The 18,953-nt window shown below is 40.7% G+C and overlaps 1 protein-coding gene across 1 annotated transcript in view; it reads left to right on the top strand.

Annotated features, from left to right (window-relative positions):
• SLX4IP (SLX4 interacting protein) overlaps positions 1-18,953 on the top strand; it is a 207,389-nt gene that overhangs the window by 5,908 nt on the left and 182,528 nt on the right. Inside the window, 3 exon segments of the mRNA XM_061125943.1 lie at positions 10,707-10,837; positions 12,958-13,049; positions 14,171-14,226. Coding sequence (XP_060981926.1) covers positions 14,200-14,226 — 27 coding nt within the window. The 5' untranslated portion in view covers positions 10,707-10,837; positions 12,958-13,049; positions 14,171-14,199.

The raw sequence follows: 18,953 nt of genomic DNA on the forward strand, positions 1-18,953 counted from the left end.
TTTTTTAATGATTAGTAAAACAAGTCCAGAAAAACCCAAAAATACTTATGGATTAATTAATATAGAGGCTAATAATACCTTTTTCACTGAGATGACTGTAAGGATTTCCGTATTTTAAGGACAAAAACGGAAAGCACTGAAAACCTCACACTTACGACCTAAACTTCAACCAGGCTATCAGTTGCCCCTTATATTCAATACAAAATGCTTCCATCTTCTCTTTACATGTATGTGCATCTCAGTTCCCTCAGCTTTGGCTGCATGATGTATGTAACTTAAGTGTTATTTGTGTATTGAAATAGGACCCGAGTGCCTTGACCTCCTGTTGAGAGGGTTTAATATGGAATTTGGGATTTTGAGACCGTAAAGATGTATTAGATTGGTATGTATAAATCTAAAACAGTAGCACAGTCTGTAGCCACTGATTTCAGTAACATCAGCAGACTCCACAGTTAGCAGACTGGCACTTACCTTTGCCCTGCTCCAGGTTATCACAGGGAATAAGAATGGCCCCTGTCCTCAGGAAGTTCTGGTCAAGGGGAGGAGAGAGACTGAGGAGCAGAGTTAAGTGAGTGCAGGGGGTGTGGAAGGGGTGGGCTGGCCCAGAAAAGGGACCCTTTGCTCTGGGGATCCCTAGAGGGCTCCCGAGAAGCAGGTGGCAGCTCAGTTGGGTTTCCGAGGATAACGTGATCTTAGGAAGAGAGGACCTTCTCTAGTGTGACACGCATATGCACGCATGTGTGCCGGCAGGACGTGCTGGCCCTGCGTGTTCAAGGTCCCATGCCCGGGTTGGCCTTGGAGCTGTGACAGTGCCTGAGTGGTGAGGTGGTGGGGCTCATACCTGCTCCAACACCTCGTGTGACGGTTTCGAGGCTGGAGAGGTGCCAGGATGGAGACCGGAGGTTCTTGGAGAGGCCCGGGCCCTTGAGGATGCCCAGCTCTTTGGGGTCTGAGACCTCCTGGCACCCCTGCTTGTGGTTTTCCTCCTTGGGGGAGGCAGACGGGCCGTCTGCGGCTTCCTCTGTCCTGGCCTGGATGACCGGTGTTGAGAGGAGAGAGCGCAGTGTGTGCTGCCCCCAGGCCCCCTGGCAAATGGCCTTTCTGTGTTTAGACTTCAGCTTCCTGGGGTTTTATAGCAGGACAGTGAAGGGCTTGCCCCTCACCACCCCAGGGTGGTCGTCAAGGCAGCAATGACGCAAGGGGCCAGTCAGAGACGCCCACTGGCACCGCCGCCGCCTCGCCAGACCTGGGGAGACTCGGCAGGGAGGCTGGTGTGCGCTCTGGCACGTTGCTGCCCGTTCCTTCTGTTGGCCTGCTCTGTCATGAATATGTGTCCTTTGCTTTCTGCGTGTCTTACACATACCTTCTCTCAGTTTGTGGTTCTACCACAGCCATCCCCCCACTGACGTTTAATTTTTTAGGCCTTTTTGTTTTGAAATAATTATAGATTTGCCCAAAGTTGGTATAAAAGTACATGGAGTCCCCTGTACCCATTACCCAGCTTCCTCCAGTGGTGACATCTTTTGTGACTAGAGTGCAGCTATTAAAGCCAGAAAGCTGACATTGGTACAATTTCCAGAGCTTATGAGATGGAACCAGTTTACATGCATTTGTGTAGTTGTTTTTATCATGTGTTTCTATTCTTGTAACCAGCACCACAGTCACAGTGTAGAATTCCATTGCCAGAGCTTCCTTCTGCAACTTCCCCATTCCTAACCCCTGGCAACCAGGAATGTGGTCTTCACTTCTGTAATTCTGTTGTCTGAAGAATGTTCTGTGAGTGGGAGCATACTTCATATAACCTTTTCCGATTGTCTTTTCTCCCCTGAGGAGCATCCCCTTGAGATGATCCAGCCACGCTGTTGTGTGTGTCAGCGGTTCCGTTAAGATTGCTGAGTGATGTCCCATGGTACAGATAGGCCAGGTCTGTTTAACCACTCACTCGCTGAAGGACACCTGGGCTGTTTCCAGGTTTTGGCGGTTATGAATAAAGTCACTATGAACATTTGGCTACAAATTTTTATGTGAGCCTAGGTTTTCATTTTTCTGGGGTGAATTACCAGGAGTGCAAAGTTTAGATTATGTGGTAAGTACATGGTTAGTTTTGTACGAAGCTGTCAACAATCTTTTTTCTAGAGTGGCTCTACGATCTTTACAGTCCTACCAGCAGTGTGGGAGAGATATCTGTTCTCTGCATCTCCACCAGCATTTGGTGTTATCTGTTTGGGTTTTTTAAAATTTATTTTATCTCTTTTTTATTAGCCATTCTGATAGGTATGTAGTGATGTGTCATTGAGTTTTATTTTGCATTTCCCTGATGGCTCATGATGTTGAGTGTCTTTTTTTAATTGAAATATAGTCAGTGTATACTGTTATGTATAGTCAAGCCGACAAAGGTCTGTATAGGCAAGGCTATGGTCTTGCCAGTGGTCAGGTACGGTTGTGAGAGCTGGACGATAAAAAAGGCAAAGTGCCAAAGAATTGATGCCTTCAAACTGTGGTACTGAGAAAACTCCTGAAGGTCCCTTGGACAGCAAGGAGATCAAACCAGTCAATCTTAAGGGAAATCTACCCTGAATACATGTTGGAAGGACTGATGCTGAAGCTGAAGCTCCAGGACAGTTGGCGCATTGGAAAAGTCCCTAATGCTGGGAAAGATTGAGGGCAGAGGAGAAGAGGGCATCAGAGGATGGGATGGCTGGATGGCATCACCGATGCAGTGGATGTGAACTCGGGCAAATTTCAGGAGATGGTGAGGGACAGGGAGGCCTGGTGTGCTGCAGTCCATGGGGTTGCAAAGAGTCAGACACGGCTGGATGACTGAGCAACAACTGTTTTGTTAGTTTCAGGTGTGCTGTAGAATGATTCCTCATTTGCATACAGCATGAAATGATTCAAGTGTCTTTCCACATTCTTATTTACCATGTTTGTGGTCTTTGCTGAGATACCTGGTCATGTCCTTTGCCCACTTTTTGGCTGGACTGGTTTTATTTTTTTACCTTTGAGTTTTGAGAGTTCTTTATATGTTCTAGTTTATAAGTTGTTTACTGGTTATGTGGATTGCAAATATTTTATTCTAGTCTGTAGAGAAGTTTTAATCTTAGTACTGCCAAATCTACCATTCTTTTTCTTTTTGAGTTATACTTCTTGTGTCTAGTTTTAAAATACCTTCCTTTCTCAGAGCTCATAAAAAACTTTTTCTGAAAGCTACTAATTTTTCACATTTGAGTTTGTAGCTCATCTGTAGTTGATTTTTATGTACTGTGTGAAGTAGTGGTCCAGTTTTCTTTTTTTCCAAATAGACAGTTGTTGGACCACAGCTTGTTGAACGAATAGTCTCCTTATTTCCCACTGATGTGCCACACTGCATCCCATCACCCATTTCCATGAGCCCAGCGCCTTGTTTCTGGTCTGTGAAGTCTTCCTTCAGCCTGTTTGTTTCCCCTTTACCAGCACTGTGGTGGTTTTGCAGTATCTGGTGAGACTGACTCCCTTCATTGTTTTTCTTTTTTTTGTTTTCCTTCTCTCATGTATCTTAGTCCTTTTTGTTCTTCAGATTCCCTGTTCAGGATTGTGGCTGGGATTGCATTAAGTTTGAAGAAAAGTGTGATGAGGTCTGGCATGTGTCTTATTAAATTCATCTCTAGATATTTTAAATCTGTGGAATGCTAGTATGATGATATTTTCAGAAATCTACATCTGCTTGTCTCAAAGACATTGCTTTTAAGATTCATCAGTAAACATGTTTGCTACTTTTTTTTTTTTTTTTGGGTAGATGCTTTTCTCACATTAACTTGTTTCTGTTCTGAGATTTCTAGTGTTTTCCTTTCCTGTTTTTTTTTTTTTTCCTATTTCTATTAAAATGATCTTGTGCTTTTATTCTGCTTCAGTTTTTAGTATGGTAATTGTCCTAGTATTAAACCGACCTTGCACTCCTTGGATAAACCTCACTTGGTTCTGAAGTTTTTTTTTACATATTGCTCAGTTCAGATTGCTTCTGTTTGTTTAGGGTTCTCGCGTCTAAGTTCAGGCATGGAACTGGCTGTGATTCTCCCTTTCATAGTCTGCCCTTGCCCAGTTTCACTCTCCGGGCTTCACAGGGTGAGTTGCATGGTGGGAGGGGCTCCCTTCACCCTCTTCTCTGGAATCATGTGTACATTTTGGCATTATTTGTTCCTGGAAGAGCTGCTGGATTTGGATCACAGAGGTTTAGAGATGGAAGAGACCTCAGAGGTCGGCCTGTCCAACAGCATTGTTCTCCTGAGGTAGAAATAATTAAATGCTGAGGCTCCAGTCCAGAAGGCCTGGTCCACTGTCTCAGGACTCAGCAGCCTTATCATTGTAGAAGCCCTAGTCCTGACGTAAAGGGAACAGCCATTTTATTACCTGAGACAGAGGGCACAACGTCAGAGTCCACACAAATCCATAGGGCTACCTGAAAACCATCCCATCAGTGTGACAAACCGGTCCCCTAGGTTTCTAGGGTCGTCGGGTTAAGTTAAAGAGTCGAGGGGGAAAGGGAGCCTTGGACAGCACTCTGACAGCTCGTGGAAAGCTGTGGGGACAGGCAGGGATTTCCTGGCTCCTCTGTGGGCAGCTCTGTGTAGGGGCAACTTAGCGGGCCATAATACATGTATTGCCCTTTGTGATGACAGGTGATAATTTTCACCTGAAATATCAAAGAAATGTTCACTGTATGGTGTTTTTTATGAAAATCAGTAAAGATTCAGTGTATTTTTTGGAAAAGTTCCCAGAAACAGCAAACATAAGAGTGTCAGTTCCTGTTTCAGGAATATTTCTTCATCCGGCAGCTTTGATAACCTGCTCCTTCCAGGGTGGATAAGTGTGCTTTCACCCATGTTTGGAAATTAGCAAGTTGGTTGGGTTCCTTTCATGCTTCACCTCCTCCTGTAGTTCATTTCTAGCCCTGTGCATCATGCTGTAGTGAGGCAGAGGGAGTGTGCCTTATCTAAAGGACTTCGGCAGGTGTGCAAGCTCAAGGTCTACACAGCTGCTGTCCAGATGCGTATGCGCTTTATCTTGGCACCCTGTCACATAGCGTGATGGTGAATTAAATTGATTCAGACCACATTTGCCTTAGCTATGGAGTCCCTTCCTCCCTTCCCCGCACCCGCACCCCCCCCCACCGTCTCTTTTGTGTCCCTCTATTTCTCTTTCTTTCTTTGATTAGCAGGAGAGAACCACCCTCCTGCAGCTTTATTTGAAGCCATGCTTTGTGTTGGGAACTTCTGCCTTGGCCAGGGGCCAGGGGAGGGAGGACACACCTCCCTTGGCAGCCCAGTTGGCCTTTGACCTCACAGTTCTGCAGGGGACAGATGGTGCTAGATGGCTCTCAGTGAGATGACCTGACTCTTCTCCTGCCCTCGATCTTCAGCTGTGAGACCCTGGCCTGATCCCCCAAGTTCTTGTTAGGGGAATAGATCTCAGGCCTGGGAATAGATGGTCTGTAAGGGTGTCTTGTAGTCCTAAAATTGTTAGTTTTTTGAGATTGCAAACACTGTGGCAACAAGTGAAAAAAATTGCATTGAGAGGCAGAATGCCACATGGTATTAAAAATGGGTTAAAAATAAAAGCAAAGTTATACAGTTGCTTTTTATTTTTTTTTTTGCATGCAGTCTGTTTTATACTAGAGATCTTATTATTTCATATAAAAATATGCCTTTCAGTTCTGGATTCTTACAGATCATATTTTTGAGACGGGGCTTTGATGATACTTTTTGAAGAATCCAGATCTTAAAACATAAATGCAGCTGCTCTTGCTCTACTGATTAAAGGGGGGAAAATGAGCATTTTAAGAGTCAGCTGGAACCTTATTGTGAATTGAAAATAAAACCTTCACTGTAACATGGCTCTTAATCTATCTAACAGCAGATATGGTCTAAAGCCTTGCAATAGTCTTCTGTGTGGGACACCTGTCCTTCTGGAAAAGGAAGACATACTGGAAAACCAGTGTGTGATTAAAAATAATTAGATCGCACGTGCTTCAGATTTGGTTGGATACTTGTTGGCAGCACTCTTTTCCCTGTTCCTCTGTCTAGCTGAACTACTAGTATCCTCTAAATATCCCCAGAGAGGGACTCCCTAAATTCTTAGCAGAAGTTATTCAGACCTGGTTTAATATATTTAAAGGAGCTGACTGTGTGTTTATCTGGCTCAGATAATACAATATAATTTTAAAGATTTAACTAGTTTTCAGAACAACCTTTATGAATGTTGTTTTCAAACACATGTTCTTCACTTTCTAGAAAGTTATTTTTTCCATTTACACCTCTAGAAATGGGCTTGCTAAGATGGACTTCATTAAAGAACGTTCTAAAGCATATGCATTGCTTTTTTCAGGGAACAGAAATGAATAGATTAAAATGAAATTAAAATGATTTAGGGTTAGGATAAAGAAAGATATTTTTGTCTATTTAAAATCAGAATCAAAGGTTATAAGATTTTTTAAAAAATTTCCCATTGACTAAGTAATAATAACTGTTAACACTCATCCAGGGCCTACTGTTTATAAATGATTGAGACTGTTTTCATGTACTTAGTCCTTTCAGTAATTTTAAGGTAGGTATTGCTACCCCTGTTTTATAAATAAGGAATCTTGGATTCAGAAATAAGCGCTTTTCTTCTTTGCCATTGTGGTTTATTGCAGGGTACTGACTGTAGCTCTCTGTGCAGGCAGCATCACGCTGTCGCTTCCCCACTCAGGCGTGCGCTCGCGTCTGCTCGGCCCAGAGCCCCGGTCCGTCCCTCCCCAGCCCTTTCTCCCCCGGCGACCCTCAGTCTCTTCTCTGTCTCTGAATCTGTTTTGTAGGTAAGGTCACTTGTGTTGTATTTTAGATTCCACATGTGAGTATTTGTCTTGCTCTTTCTGACTTACTTCACTTAGCATGATAATCTCTAGGCCCATCCAAGCTTTGCGGATGGTGTTATTTCCTTCTTTCTTACGGCTGAGTAGTAGTCTGTTGTGTGTATGTACCACAGCTTCTTTATTCATTCGTCTGTCGGTGATCATCTAGGTTACTTCCATGTCTTGGCTGTTGTAAATAGTGTTTCTGTGAACATAGAGGTGTGTGTACCTTTTTTAATTATAGGTTTGTCCAGATAGATATATATTCAAAAATGGGATTGCTGAATCATGTGGTAGTTCTATTTTTAAATTTTTAAGGAACCTCAATACTGTTTTCCATAGTGAATGCACCAATTTACATTCCTACCAGTAGTGTAGGAGGGTTCCCTTTTCTCCACACACTCTCCAGCATTTGTTATTTGACTTTTTAATGACAGCCATTTTGACAGGTGTGAGGTGGTACCTCATGGTAGTTTTGATTTGCATTTCTCTAATAATTAGTGATATTGAGCATCTTTTCATGTGCATATTGGCCATCTGTATGTTTTCTTTGGAGAAATGTCTGTTGAGGTCTTCTGCCTATTTTTTGTTGTTTTTTTTTTTTTCAATATTGAGCCACATGAGCTGTTTGTATAATAAGTGCTTTTCTTATAATAAAACCAAAATCCCTGAAACTGCCCTGTCTGTTGTGGTCACCACTAACTGCAAGTGTCTGTTGAGCCCATGGCACGTAGCCAGTCCATATCGAGGTTCTGGAAACAAAATACATACCTGATTTGAAAACTTAGTTAAAACACCAGGAGTGTAAATATTTTTATATTGATTATATGCTGAAATGATAACGGGATAGATTTATTGGGTTAAATAAGACACATTATTAAAATTAATTTAACCATTTCTGTTTAACTTTTTATTAAATGTAGCTGTTAGAAATTTTAAAATTATATCTGTGCCTTGCATTATATTTCTTTCGGAGTGCTGCTCAAAAAGTATCTGTGCAGGTGATCTAAACAGACAGATAATTCCACACACAAGACTCGTTGGTTAGGGCATCCTTCCCATCCCATCCCTTCCTCCACAGCAGCTCTCTCCAGCTTTCTCTGCAGGTTGGAGCAGAATTTAGCATGTAAGAATTGGATCTGTATCCCTAGGGGAGGGGGGTAGGGATGGGAAGGGATGAAGGGGGAGTTTGGGTTTAACATATGCAAGCGGTATATATACAACAGGTGAATAACAAGGCCCTGCCGTATGGCACAGGGACCTGTATTCAGTGTTGTGTGATGGGCCGTAATGGAAAGGAATATAAAGAAAGAATGTGCACGTGTGTATAAATGAGTCACCGTGCTGTACATCAGAAGCTAACACGACATTGTAAATCAGCTGTATACTTAAAAAAGGAGCTGAGTCCTTATCACTGAATTTCATTCTGTAATGCTGCTTGATGGTTACTGTTGTGGTTGTGTAGATTGTTGTTGTTATTGGCTTTAGGCTTTGTTTCTAAAACATTCTGTTAAGATTAAAGGGAGCTCCCTTCAACTTCTGTGTCCCTACCACATACATACACACACATTTTCCATCCTTTTAATTTTGTTGAGAGCATAGTACTGTTTAGGCCAATATTTAGTGTTTATCATCATGAGTATAAATGCTAGTCATGACTGAACTGTGTGTGTGTGAAGTACTCTTTACTTCTTATTTTCTGCATACTTTTTGTTTATCCTGGAATCAGCAATCACTTAGTATTATTTAGTTGCTTTGCTTTCCACACACCTGTCCTAATTCAATCTCATATTCCATACTGGTTGTTTGAAGTTCATCTGCATGTGCCCAGACACTTCCTGAAGAGGCCTCTCCTGGACAGTGGTTTTCTGCTTGTCTAGCCCATGGGTCCCAGGCAGGGATCTGCTTTCATCAGATCCAGGGATTTCCTCTGCCTTTTGCCAATCTCAGCCTTCCTTTTTCCTGTGTCTTCCCTTTTTTGGGGTCAATTTCCTCATTTTGGTGAAGCACATCTTTAGTAGCTCACTGAGAAAGGATGCACAGAATATACATTTTTTAAGACCTTGCACATCTAAATATGTTTTCACCTTTGTGTTAAAATGTGTTTCACCCTTTGTGTTAAAATGTAGTTGGAGTTTGAAAACAATTTTCTTCAGATTTTGGGGGATAGTTTTCCATTACCTTTTAGCTTCCAGAGTTGCTTTGGGTAGTTTGGAGCCAAATATTCTCTTCCCATCCCCCTCCTCCCAATTCACCCACTCCCTCAACTCACCCTCCTGTACACATACTTTAAAATCCTTTTTTCAACAATGTCTGAAATTTCCTGTGATATATGCCCTGATATGTGTCTGTTTCAATCCTAATTTTTACATGTTGGTACTTCTGTACTGGTCCTTTAGTTTTTCATTTATTCTCTCTTATTTTTCATCTTTATTATTTCTGAAGTTCCTGGATGACTTAGTCAACTTGATCCTTTGGACTTCTGTTAAGTTTTTAAATTTCATTTATCATAGTTTTAGTTGTTTTCCAGAAGCTCCTTTTATTTATTTTTTTATGTTTTTAATTTATTTTTTTATTGAAAGATAATTGCTTTACAGAATTTTGTTGTTCTCTGTCAAACCTCAGCATGAATCAGGCATAGGTACACATATATCCCCTCCCCCTTGAACCTCCCTCCCATCTCCCTTCCCATCCCACCCCCTAGGTTGATACAGAGCCCCTGTTTGAGTTTCTTGAGCCTACAGCAAATTCCTGTTGGCTATCTATTTTACATACGGTAATGTAAGTTTCCGTGTTACTCTCTCCATACATCTCACCCTCTTCTTCCCTCTCCCCATGGCCATAAGTCTGTTCTCTATGTCTGTTTCTCCATTGCTGCCCCGTAAGTAAATTCTTCAGTACCATTTTTCTAAATTCCGTTGATATGCATTAGAATATGATATTCATCTTTCTCAGAAGCTCGTTTAAAAAAAAATTAATTGATGTGTAATATCTTCTATCCTGCTGATATCAGTGAAAGTTTCTTTCTCCTTGCATGGTCTGGGTTTCAGCCAAGTAGTTTTTTTTCTGTTTTTCATTCATAATAGAGTTTTTCCTTACATGGTAGATGATTTGTCGTTGTTTATGTGTGTGTATTTGGGAGTGGGACACTAGGAGATGGAAGTTAGTTCTGCACACAGATGTGGAGTTTGCGGGTGTGACCTTCACTTTAAAACCATCTGTCTTGACTGTTTGCTTGGGGAACCCCTGATGTCAGTACTTTTAGATCCAGTTCCCTGAAAGAGGAGGTTTCAGTCTTCTATTTGGAGACTAAGGCAGGATAGAGGAGTGTGTTAGTCAGGCTTCTCCAGAACCAATAGAAGATATAAATCCACATACACATGTATGTGTATATACATGTGTTTATTAAAGGAGTTGGCTCATGGAATTTTGGAGGCTGACAAGTCCTAAGATACACTGTTTGTAAGCTGGGGACCCAGAAAAACTAGTGGTGTGATTCAGTCCAAATCCAAAGGCTCAAGAACCAGGAGTGCTAATGTCCAAGGTCAGGAGAAGATGAATGTCCCAAATCAGACAGATCTTGAATTCACTCTTCCTCTACCTTTTTGTTCTATTCTGACCCTCAGTGGACTGAATGATGCCCACCCACATGGGAGAGGGTCATCTGCTTTACTCAGTTCATAAATTCAAATGCTAATCTCTTCTAGAAGCCCCCTTACAGACATAATGTCTGACATAATGTCTGTTAGTTATCTGGGCATCCCTTAGCCCAGACAAGTTGACAGTTAGCTATCACAAGGGGCATATGAACTGCCCATGAATTTCTCTTGTTTTTCAGCAGGATACTCCCCACTATATGCTGCACCTGGTATTTTCCAGACCAGAGATCCTCTGTCTTACTTTCTCCAGAAAATAATTCTCTAGGCTTCTGCAGGGTGAAAAGAGCAGTTGCCTGGCTGTGCTCAGTAAAAGGTATAAGAATTCGATTCCTTTTTATTGCCAAATAATATTCCATTGTATGTATATATCATATTTTGTTAAGCATATAGCAATATAAGCTTACCTCAGAAAACAAGAAAGATCTCAGTTACTGTGTTATGTTTATCCATTCATCATTTGATGGGCATTTGGGTTCTTTCCACTTTTTTGGTTATTATGAATAATGCTGCTATGAACATTCCTGTATAAATGTTTGTGTGAACATATGTTTTTATTTTCCTAGGTACATATGTAGGAGTGGAAGTGCTGAATCATATGACAATTCCATGTTTACCTTTTTGAAGAATTGCCAAATTATTTTCCAAAGAGTCTATAACATCTTACATTTCTCACCAACTATTTATGAGAGTTCTAATCAATCCCTGTCTTTGTCAACAAAAATCCCTGTCTTTGTTTTTTGTGTTTTAGCCATCTTAGTGGGTGAAAAGTGGTGTATCATTGTGGTTTTGATTTTTTACTCAATAACTAGTAATTTTGAGCTTATTATTTGTGCTTATAAGGCCATTTGTATATCTTCTTTGGAGAAATGTCTGTTCAGATATTTGATCCATTTTAAAATTGGGTTATTCACTTTTTTATTGTTGTTCTAAGTGTTCTTCATGTGTTCTGGACAGGAGTCCCTTACTTGAGATGTGACTTGCAGATATTCTCTCCCATTCTGTGAGTTGTCTTTTCAAGTTCTTGATAGTGTCCTTTAAAGCACTCAGGTTTTAAATTTTCATGAAATCTGATTTAACGGTTTTTTTTTCTTCCATGACTTGTATCTTTGGTATGTATCTAAAAAATTATTGCCTTACACAAGGTCAGTGATGCGGTGGTAAAGAACCTGCCTGGCAGTGCAGGAGATGCAGGAGACAGGGCTTTAATCCTGGGTTGGGAAAGCCCCAGCAGGAGGAAATGGCAGCTCACTCCAGTGTTCTTGCCTATGAAATTCCATGGACAGAGGGGCCTGGCAGGATACAGTCCATAAAGTCACAAAGAGTTGGACATGACTGAGCGTGCACATGTGTAAGGTCATAAAACTTATGCCTATGTTTTCTTCTAAGAGTTTATAGTTTTAACTCTTACGTTTAGGTCTTTGATCCATTTAGAGTTCATTTTTTATATAGTGGAACATAGGGGTCCAACCTTGTTCTTTTGCATGTGGATACTCACTTGTCACAGAACCATTTGTAGTAAGGACTGTTTCCCCATTAAATTGTCATGGTACATAGGTTAAAAATCAACTGAAGATAAATAAATGTAAGGATCTGTTTTTGAACTTTCAGTTTTATTCCATTGATTTATATGACTTTTATGTTAGTACAGTACCACACTATTTTGATTGCTTTGTAGTAAGTTTTCAAATGGGGAAGCATAAATTCTTCAGTTTTGTTCTTTTTAAAGATTATTTTGCCGACTACAGAGGTCTTATATTTTTATATGAATTTTAGGATGAGATTGTCAGTTTCTATAAGGTCAGCTGAGATTTTGATGGAAATTATGTTATAGATTGATTTGGGATGTATTGTCATGTTAACAAAATCATTAAATATTCCAATTTATGAATATAGTATATCTGTCCATTTACTTAAGTTTTAAATTTCTCTCAATAATATTTTATGGGTTTTGTTGTATAAATTTTACTGGGTTTTTTGTTAAATTTTTTGTTAAGTATTCTGTCTGACATTATTTTCAACATACTTTTTTTCTTAATTTCCTTTCAGGATTATTCATTGCCAGAATATAGAAATGTAGTTAATTGTTTAACATATTTATATCTTATAACCTTAGTTCATATGCTTTGTAATTCTAGTAGTTTTTTTTAAAAAAAATTCTTTAGGATTTTCTACATATAAGAACGTGTTATTCGTGAACAGAGGTAGTTTTACTTCTTCCTTCCCAGTCTGGATGCCTTTTATTTATTTTTCTTGCCTAATTTCCCTGACTAGTACCTCTGATACAATGTTGTGTGGAAGTAGCAAGAGCAGACATCACTCCTCCTCAAGGAGGAGAAAGCATTTAGTTGTTCGTGATTTAGTATGATTTTAATCGTGGGTTTTTAGTAATGGATTTTCTTTTTTTCTCTTTTGGATGCACTGCATGGCTTGCAGGATCAGAGCTCTTTGACCAGTGACTGAATCCCAGCCCTCGGCAGTGATAGCAGAGAGGTCTAACTACTGGGCCTTGAGGGAACTCCCTAGGTGTGAGTTTTTTATAGATGTTCTTCACCAGGTTGATAATACTTCCTTCTACATTCCTAGTGTGTGGATTTTTTTGACTAAAAACTGTTGGGTTTCGTTATTTATTTCTAAATTTGAGATAATGGTGTGCTTTTTCTTTTATTCTATTGATATAGTAAAGGTTGCATGCTCTTCCTTCAGATTTACATCTAGTAAAGAATGTAACCATTTGGGGTTCCTGGGTGGCACAGTGGTAAAGGATCCACCTGCATGCAAGATGCGGGTTCCATCCCTGGGTTGGGGAGATCCACTGGAGTAGGAAATGGCAACCCACTCCAGTGTTCTTGCCTGGAAAATTCCATGGACAGAAGAGCCTGGTGGGCTATAGTCCATAGGGTCGCACAGAGTCGGACACGACTGAGCACCATGATGATGATAGTATATTATACAGATTGGTTTCAGATGTTAGACCAATCTTATATTCCTGAGATATATGTATTGTGGTCATGATATATAATCCTTTTTATATGTTGCTGGCTTTGGTTTGTAGTATTGTGTTGAATACGGGTATGTAGTTTTCCTTTCTTCTGATATTTCTTTTTGGTATTGGTGTGTGTGTGCATGCCAAGTTGCTTCAGTCGTGTCTGACTCTTTGCAACCCCACGGACTCCTCTGTTCATGGGATTCTCCAGGCAAGGATACTGGAGTGGGTTGCCGTGCCTTCCTCCAGGGAATCTTCCTGACCCAGGGATCGAACCCACATCTCCTGCATTGGCAGATGGATTCTTTACCACTGAACCACCTGGGAAGGCCCTTGGTATTGGTATCAGGATGTAACTAGCCTCTTAGGATGATTTGAGAATTTTTCTTATGCTTCTTTTAAAGGGTCTTTGAAGGACTGATATTAATTCTTTAAACATTTGGTACAATACATTTGGGCCTCTGCCTTTCTTTGTGAGCAGATTTTAAATTGCTAATTCAATATAATATTTTTGTTAAGACCAGTTATAAGTGGGCATTCATCTTGTAAAAATACATATTGATATTTGATTCTTTAGCCAACCTTTCTTCTCTGATTATAATATCCAAATAGAAAGAAATTTTAATATACCTACTCATAACTTTCTTTTTTCTTTTGTTAAAGGTCTGTAATTATTCTGGAACCAGTAAACCATGGCATCAAAGAAATTTGCTGTTAAAGTAAGTATTGCTTAATAGCTTTCTTTAAAATGATTAATCACTTTCTAAAATAACCAGGTCCTGTATTAATTGAAAATAGAAGCCCTGAACTTTCCTTCTGCTTTTTAAATTTGGGAGACCACTGAAAACTTGAAGTTGGTGATTGAAAATTGAAAATGAGAAAATGAATAATTCATATGGTCATGGCAGTTTCTTGATTAAAGTCTTTTGTAAATGCCTTTGGGGCTAACTTGGTCCTTAATGTTAAAAATTATGATTCACATTGCATGCCTATGACATGATTTTTGATTATGACAGAGCAGGAAAAGAAAAGAGGCAGGCAGCCAGTGCTGCACCTGAGTGAATCCCAGGAGCTAGTCCTCCTGCCTCATTGCCCTCCTTTGTTTTCCTCTCATAAACATCTCTTCTTTATTTGTTGATGACTGGGTCTGAGACCTTTCCCTGTGAGGGAAGAGTCACCTGAGAGGGGAAAGAGAGGAGAATTGATAAATAGTGACTCTGATTGACCCTCCAGGTTGTGCAGACAGGGGTCCTGCCTTCCAGCAACTACAGGTTCAGTCTCCCGAGAGGGAACCACTGCATGAAGGATGCTTTCATATTTGTGTACTCTGTAGGGCACGTTCTCTATGCTAGTGTTTCATTAAACAGAAATTCAAAGCATCAAATCACACGAATTCTAGTGGTTGTTAACCAGATCAGATACTATATAATATTGTAGTCATGTCTTTTATTAAGTCAGTGCTCATTTAGATTTACAACATGTTTATAAATTTCATCACTTACAATTATTTCTAGTATTTGTATATTCTGTATGTAGTGTTTCTTTCTGTGAGAGATTATAAGGTGAATTTTCACTATTTGTCTGTCTAGAAATGTATTTGGTTTTCCTCTAGAGAGTAAAGTTTGTTTAGAATTTCAAGCTGCACATCGTTTCTCCTCAGCACTAAGGTATCTTCCCTTGTCTTCTGAAATCTCTTACTGCAAGTGAGAAATGTTTTAATTATCAGTTGATACTAAAAAACCCCCTTAAAATATAGTGACTTGAAACTCAAGCTGTTTTACTCACTCTCAGGATTCTGGAGGTCGCCAGATAAAAACCAGGTCGGTTTTTCCATTTGATGTTGACTGGGGCTGCAGTCATCTGGGGACTCGGGCAGCTGGTGCGTCGAAGCTGACGACTCTCATGGCTGACTGTGCTGGAATCTCACCTGGGCTGTTAGTGTGGCCCTTCATTTCTCATTCAGGTGGCTGCACAGTATGGCTTGGGCTTCTCCTAGCTTGGTGGCTGAGTTTTGAGGGATGGCGTCCCAGGGCAAGAGTTGCCGGAAGAAGGAAGTGTAATTCGTCCGACCCTTGAAGACCTGGGCTCAGAAGTCTCAGATGCATTTCCTCCACATTCAGTTGGTCAGAGCACTCAGAGGTCAGCTCCAGGGAAGATGCAGCTCTTAATGTGAGAAGCAGCTTGTGCTCACAGGGAGGGGAGCCTCTGAGGGTGCATCGGTGGAGACCAGTCAGCTCAGAAATCTACTTGTGATTCCTTTCTCTGTTACCTTGCTTATCAGGCTATCTTGGTTCTCTGGTTACTTTTAAGATTTTATCTTTGTCTTTGATAATCTACAGTTTCCCTGTGAAATCATGAGATATAGACTTATTTTTATTTATCTGGCTCAAGATGCAGTGTGCGTCTTCGTTTGGAAGAGTCAAGTCTTGCATCAGTTTTGGGAAGTTTTGGCTTTTTTCTCTCCTAGTACTGCTCGTCTCTGTTCTCTCTGTTTTATTCTCAAAAAACCAAGATCATGGCATCCGGTCCCATCACTTCATGTCAAATAGATGGGGGAAGCAGTGCAAATAGTGACAGACTTTATTTTCTTGGGCTCCAAAATCACTGTGAATGGTGACTGCAGCCTTGAGATTAAAAGATGTTTGCTCCTTGGAAGAAAAGCTATGACATACCTAGACAGGGTATTAAAAAGCAGGGACATTTCTTTCCCAATAAAGGTTTGTCTTGTCAAAGCTATGGTTTTTCCAGTAGTCATGTATGGATGTGAGAGCTGGACCATAAAGAAGGCTGAGTGCCAAAGAACTGATTGTTTTGAACTGTGGTGTTGGAGAAGACTCTGGAGAGTCTCTTGGACAGCAAGGAGATCAAACCAGTCAATCCTAAAGGAAATCAACTGTGAATATTCATTGGAAGGACTGATGCTGTAGCTGAAGCTCCAATACTTTGGCCAACTGATGTGAAGAGGTGACTCATTAGAAAACACCCTGATGCTAGGAAAGATTGAAGGCAGAAGGGGAAGACAGAGGATGAGATGGTTGGATGGCATCATCAACTCAATGGACATGAGTTTGAGCACACTCCTGGAGATGGTGAAGGACAGGGAATCCTGGCGTGCTGCAGTCCTTGCAAAGAATCAGACATGACCGAACCTCTGAAAGACAGCGATTCTTCTGGAACTCTTAAAACTTGTTGGATAGTCCTGTATAATTGTTTCTTATGTGCTGGAGGGTGATATTAACTCATCCAAGAGTGAACCCTTGCAGGCTCTCTACTCAGAAAAGGACTGGGCCTCTTGCAAAGCTTCGCCCAAACTGACTGTGATCCATTTGGGCAGACAGTCCTCATCAGGTGCGAAGCTTGGGCCCAGGCACCTGATTATGCCAGAGTTGGTCTGTTGATTTCCAAAGCAGACACAATGCTGTAACGAGTTCTGCTACCAGATTGCTCAATCTCACAGCTGCACCAGGTGGCGCTAGTGGTAAAGAACCAGCCCGCTTGATCTCTGGGTTGGGAGGATCCTCTGCAGGAGGAAATCGCTACCCACTCCAGTATTCTTGCCTGGGAAACCCCATGGACAGAGGAGCCTGGCGGGCTGCAGTCCACGGGGTCGCAGAGAGTCACAACTTAGAGACTGAACAACAGCAACAGCAAAATATTATCAGAATCTTTAAAAAAAAGATACAAATGAGTGTATTTATAAAACTCAAACATACTCACAGACATAGACTTGTTTCCACTGTTACTTACTGTTTGAAATACATGGTGGGAAGACCTACAAGCCCGGCCCTGCAGAGCCGTGGCGTGGTTTCAGGTTTACTTCTGCTGGAGCCATTGGTGCTGTGGTGGTTTTGGACCAGGTTTATGTTCATTTCAGGGCTTAGGATTCCACCACCTGTGGGCTGTCTGACTTTGTAGGCCACAACCAAGTGTGGCACGAGCCTCGTGCTTTCAGCCTTTTCAACTTTTGTTCTCGCTCTTCTGCCTTCCCCTTCCCTTTCTCAACCCTGGGTGGGGGCAGGCTTCCATGCTGCTTCCCTTGGCCAGGGAGCAGAGAGGTTTTTGCATTTTCATGAAGGCCACAGTTTATCAAGAGAAAGAAGGAAAAGCTCTCATGAATAGCTTTTATTCCAAGAAATTGTCGACAAACTTATCCACATGAACCAGAGTGTATTATATGAGATATCTCCAAATTGAGTATTTATTTCTATAATATTTCTGTTTCAGGCTTTGTATTATGTCTTAAGCTTGTATGAAGAGCTGAAAGTTGGAGTTCTCCATGACTCCTGATTTAACCGGAATCAGCTTATTCCCGACTCCTCTCTCTTCTTTTCCTACCCCCTTTGGGCATTAGGATGCCAGCTCTCAGCTATCCTGGCTTCCAGGTACTCTGACAACTAGGCTTGAACCTTTCAAAGGCATGATTATTTTTTTTTCAGCTTGAGAAAATTATCATTGACATATAACCCTGTTAAATTTAAGGTGTACAGTGTGTTGGTTTGAGAAACATATAAATTGCAAAATGTTTATTTACCATAATGTTTGGTTAGCAAACATATCCTTCACATAATTACTGTTTTCTTGTTATGGTGACAACATTAGAGCTTTACTCTCAAGTATACGGTACAGTGTTGTTAACTATAGTCACCAGGTTGTATATTAGATCCCTGGAACTTTGTTGTTTTTTAGTCACTAAGTCATGTCCTAGTCTATTGTGACCCCATGTACTGTAGCCTGCCAGGCTTCTCTGCATGGGATTTTCCATGCAAGCTTATCTTATAACTGAAAGTTTCTAGCCTTAAACCAATATCACCTCATTTACCCCACCCCCTCAACCTCTTGCAACCCCCACTTTACCCTGTTTCTGTGAATTCAAAGTTTAAAGATTCCACATATAAGTGAAATCATACGGTATTTGTCTTTCTCTAAGTTACTGCACTTAGCATAATGTCCTCAGAGTCTATGTTGTTGCTTCTCTATGGTTGAATAATATTCTACTGTATGCATATACATTTTCTTTATTCATTCGTGCGTGAATGGACATGTAGGCTGTTTCCATGTCTTCACTATTGTGAATAATGCTGCAGTGAACACAGGAGTGCAAATATCTCTTCAAGATAATGATTTCATCAACATTGTTAGTAGGCTATACCCCAATACAAAATAGAAAGTTAAAAATAAATGTAGTAGTGATAAAAAAAAAAAACATAGCTATTTCATATCCTTCAGCTATAATCCCAGGAGTGGGATTGCTGGGTCATATGGTAGTTTTATTTGAAAATTTTTAAGGAACCTCTATTTTCTCTAGTTGTATCACCAATTTACATTCCCACCAGCCGTGTACCAGGGCTCCCTTTTCTCCACATTCTCACCAGCATTTGTCTTTTTTCATAATAGCTACAATAGCTTGTGTGGTTATAGCTCGTTGTGGTTTTTATTTGCCTTTCCA

This window comes from Dama dama, chromosome 23 (genome assembly GCF_033118175.1).
Source record: "Dama dama isolate Ldn47 chromosome 23, ASM3311817v1, whole genome shotgun sequence".
NCBI classification, from domain to species: domain Eukaryota; kingdom Metazoa; phylum Chordata; class Mammalia; order Artiodactyla; family Cervidae; genus Dama; species Dama dama.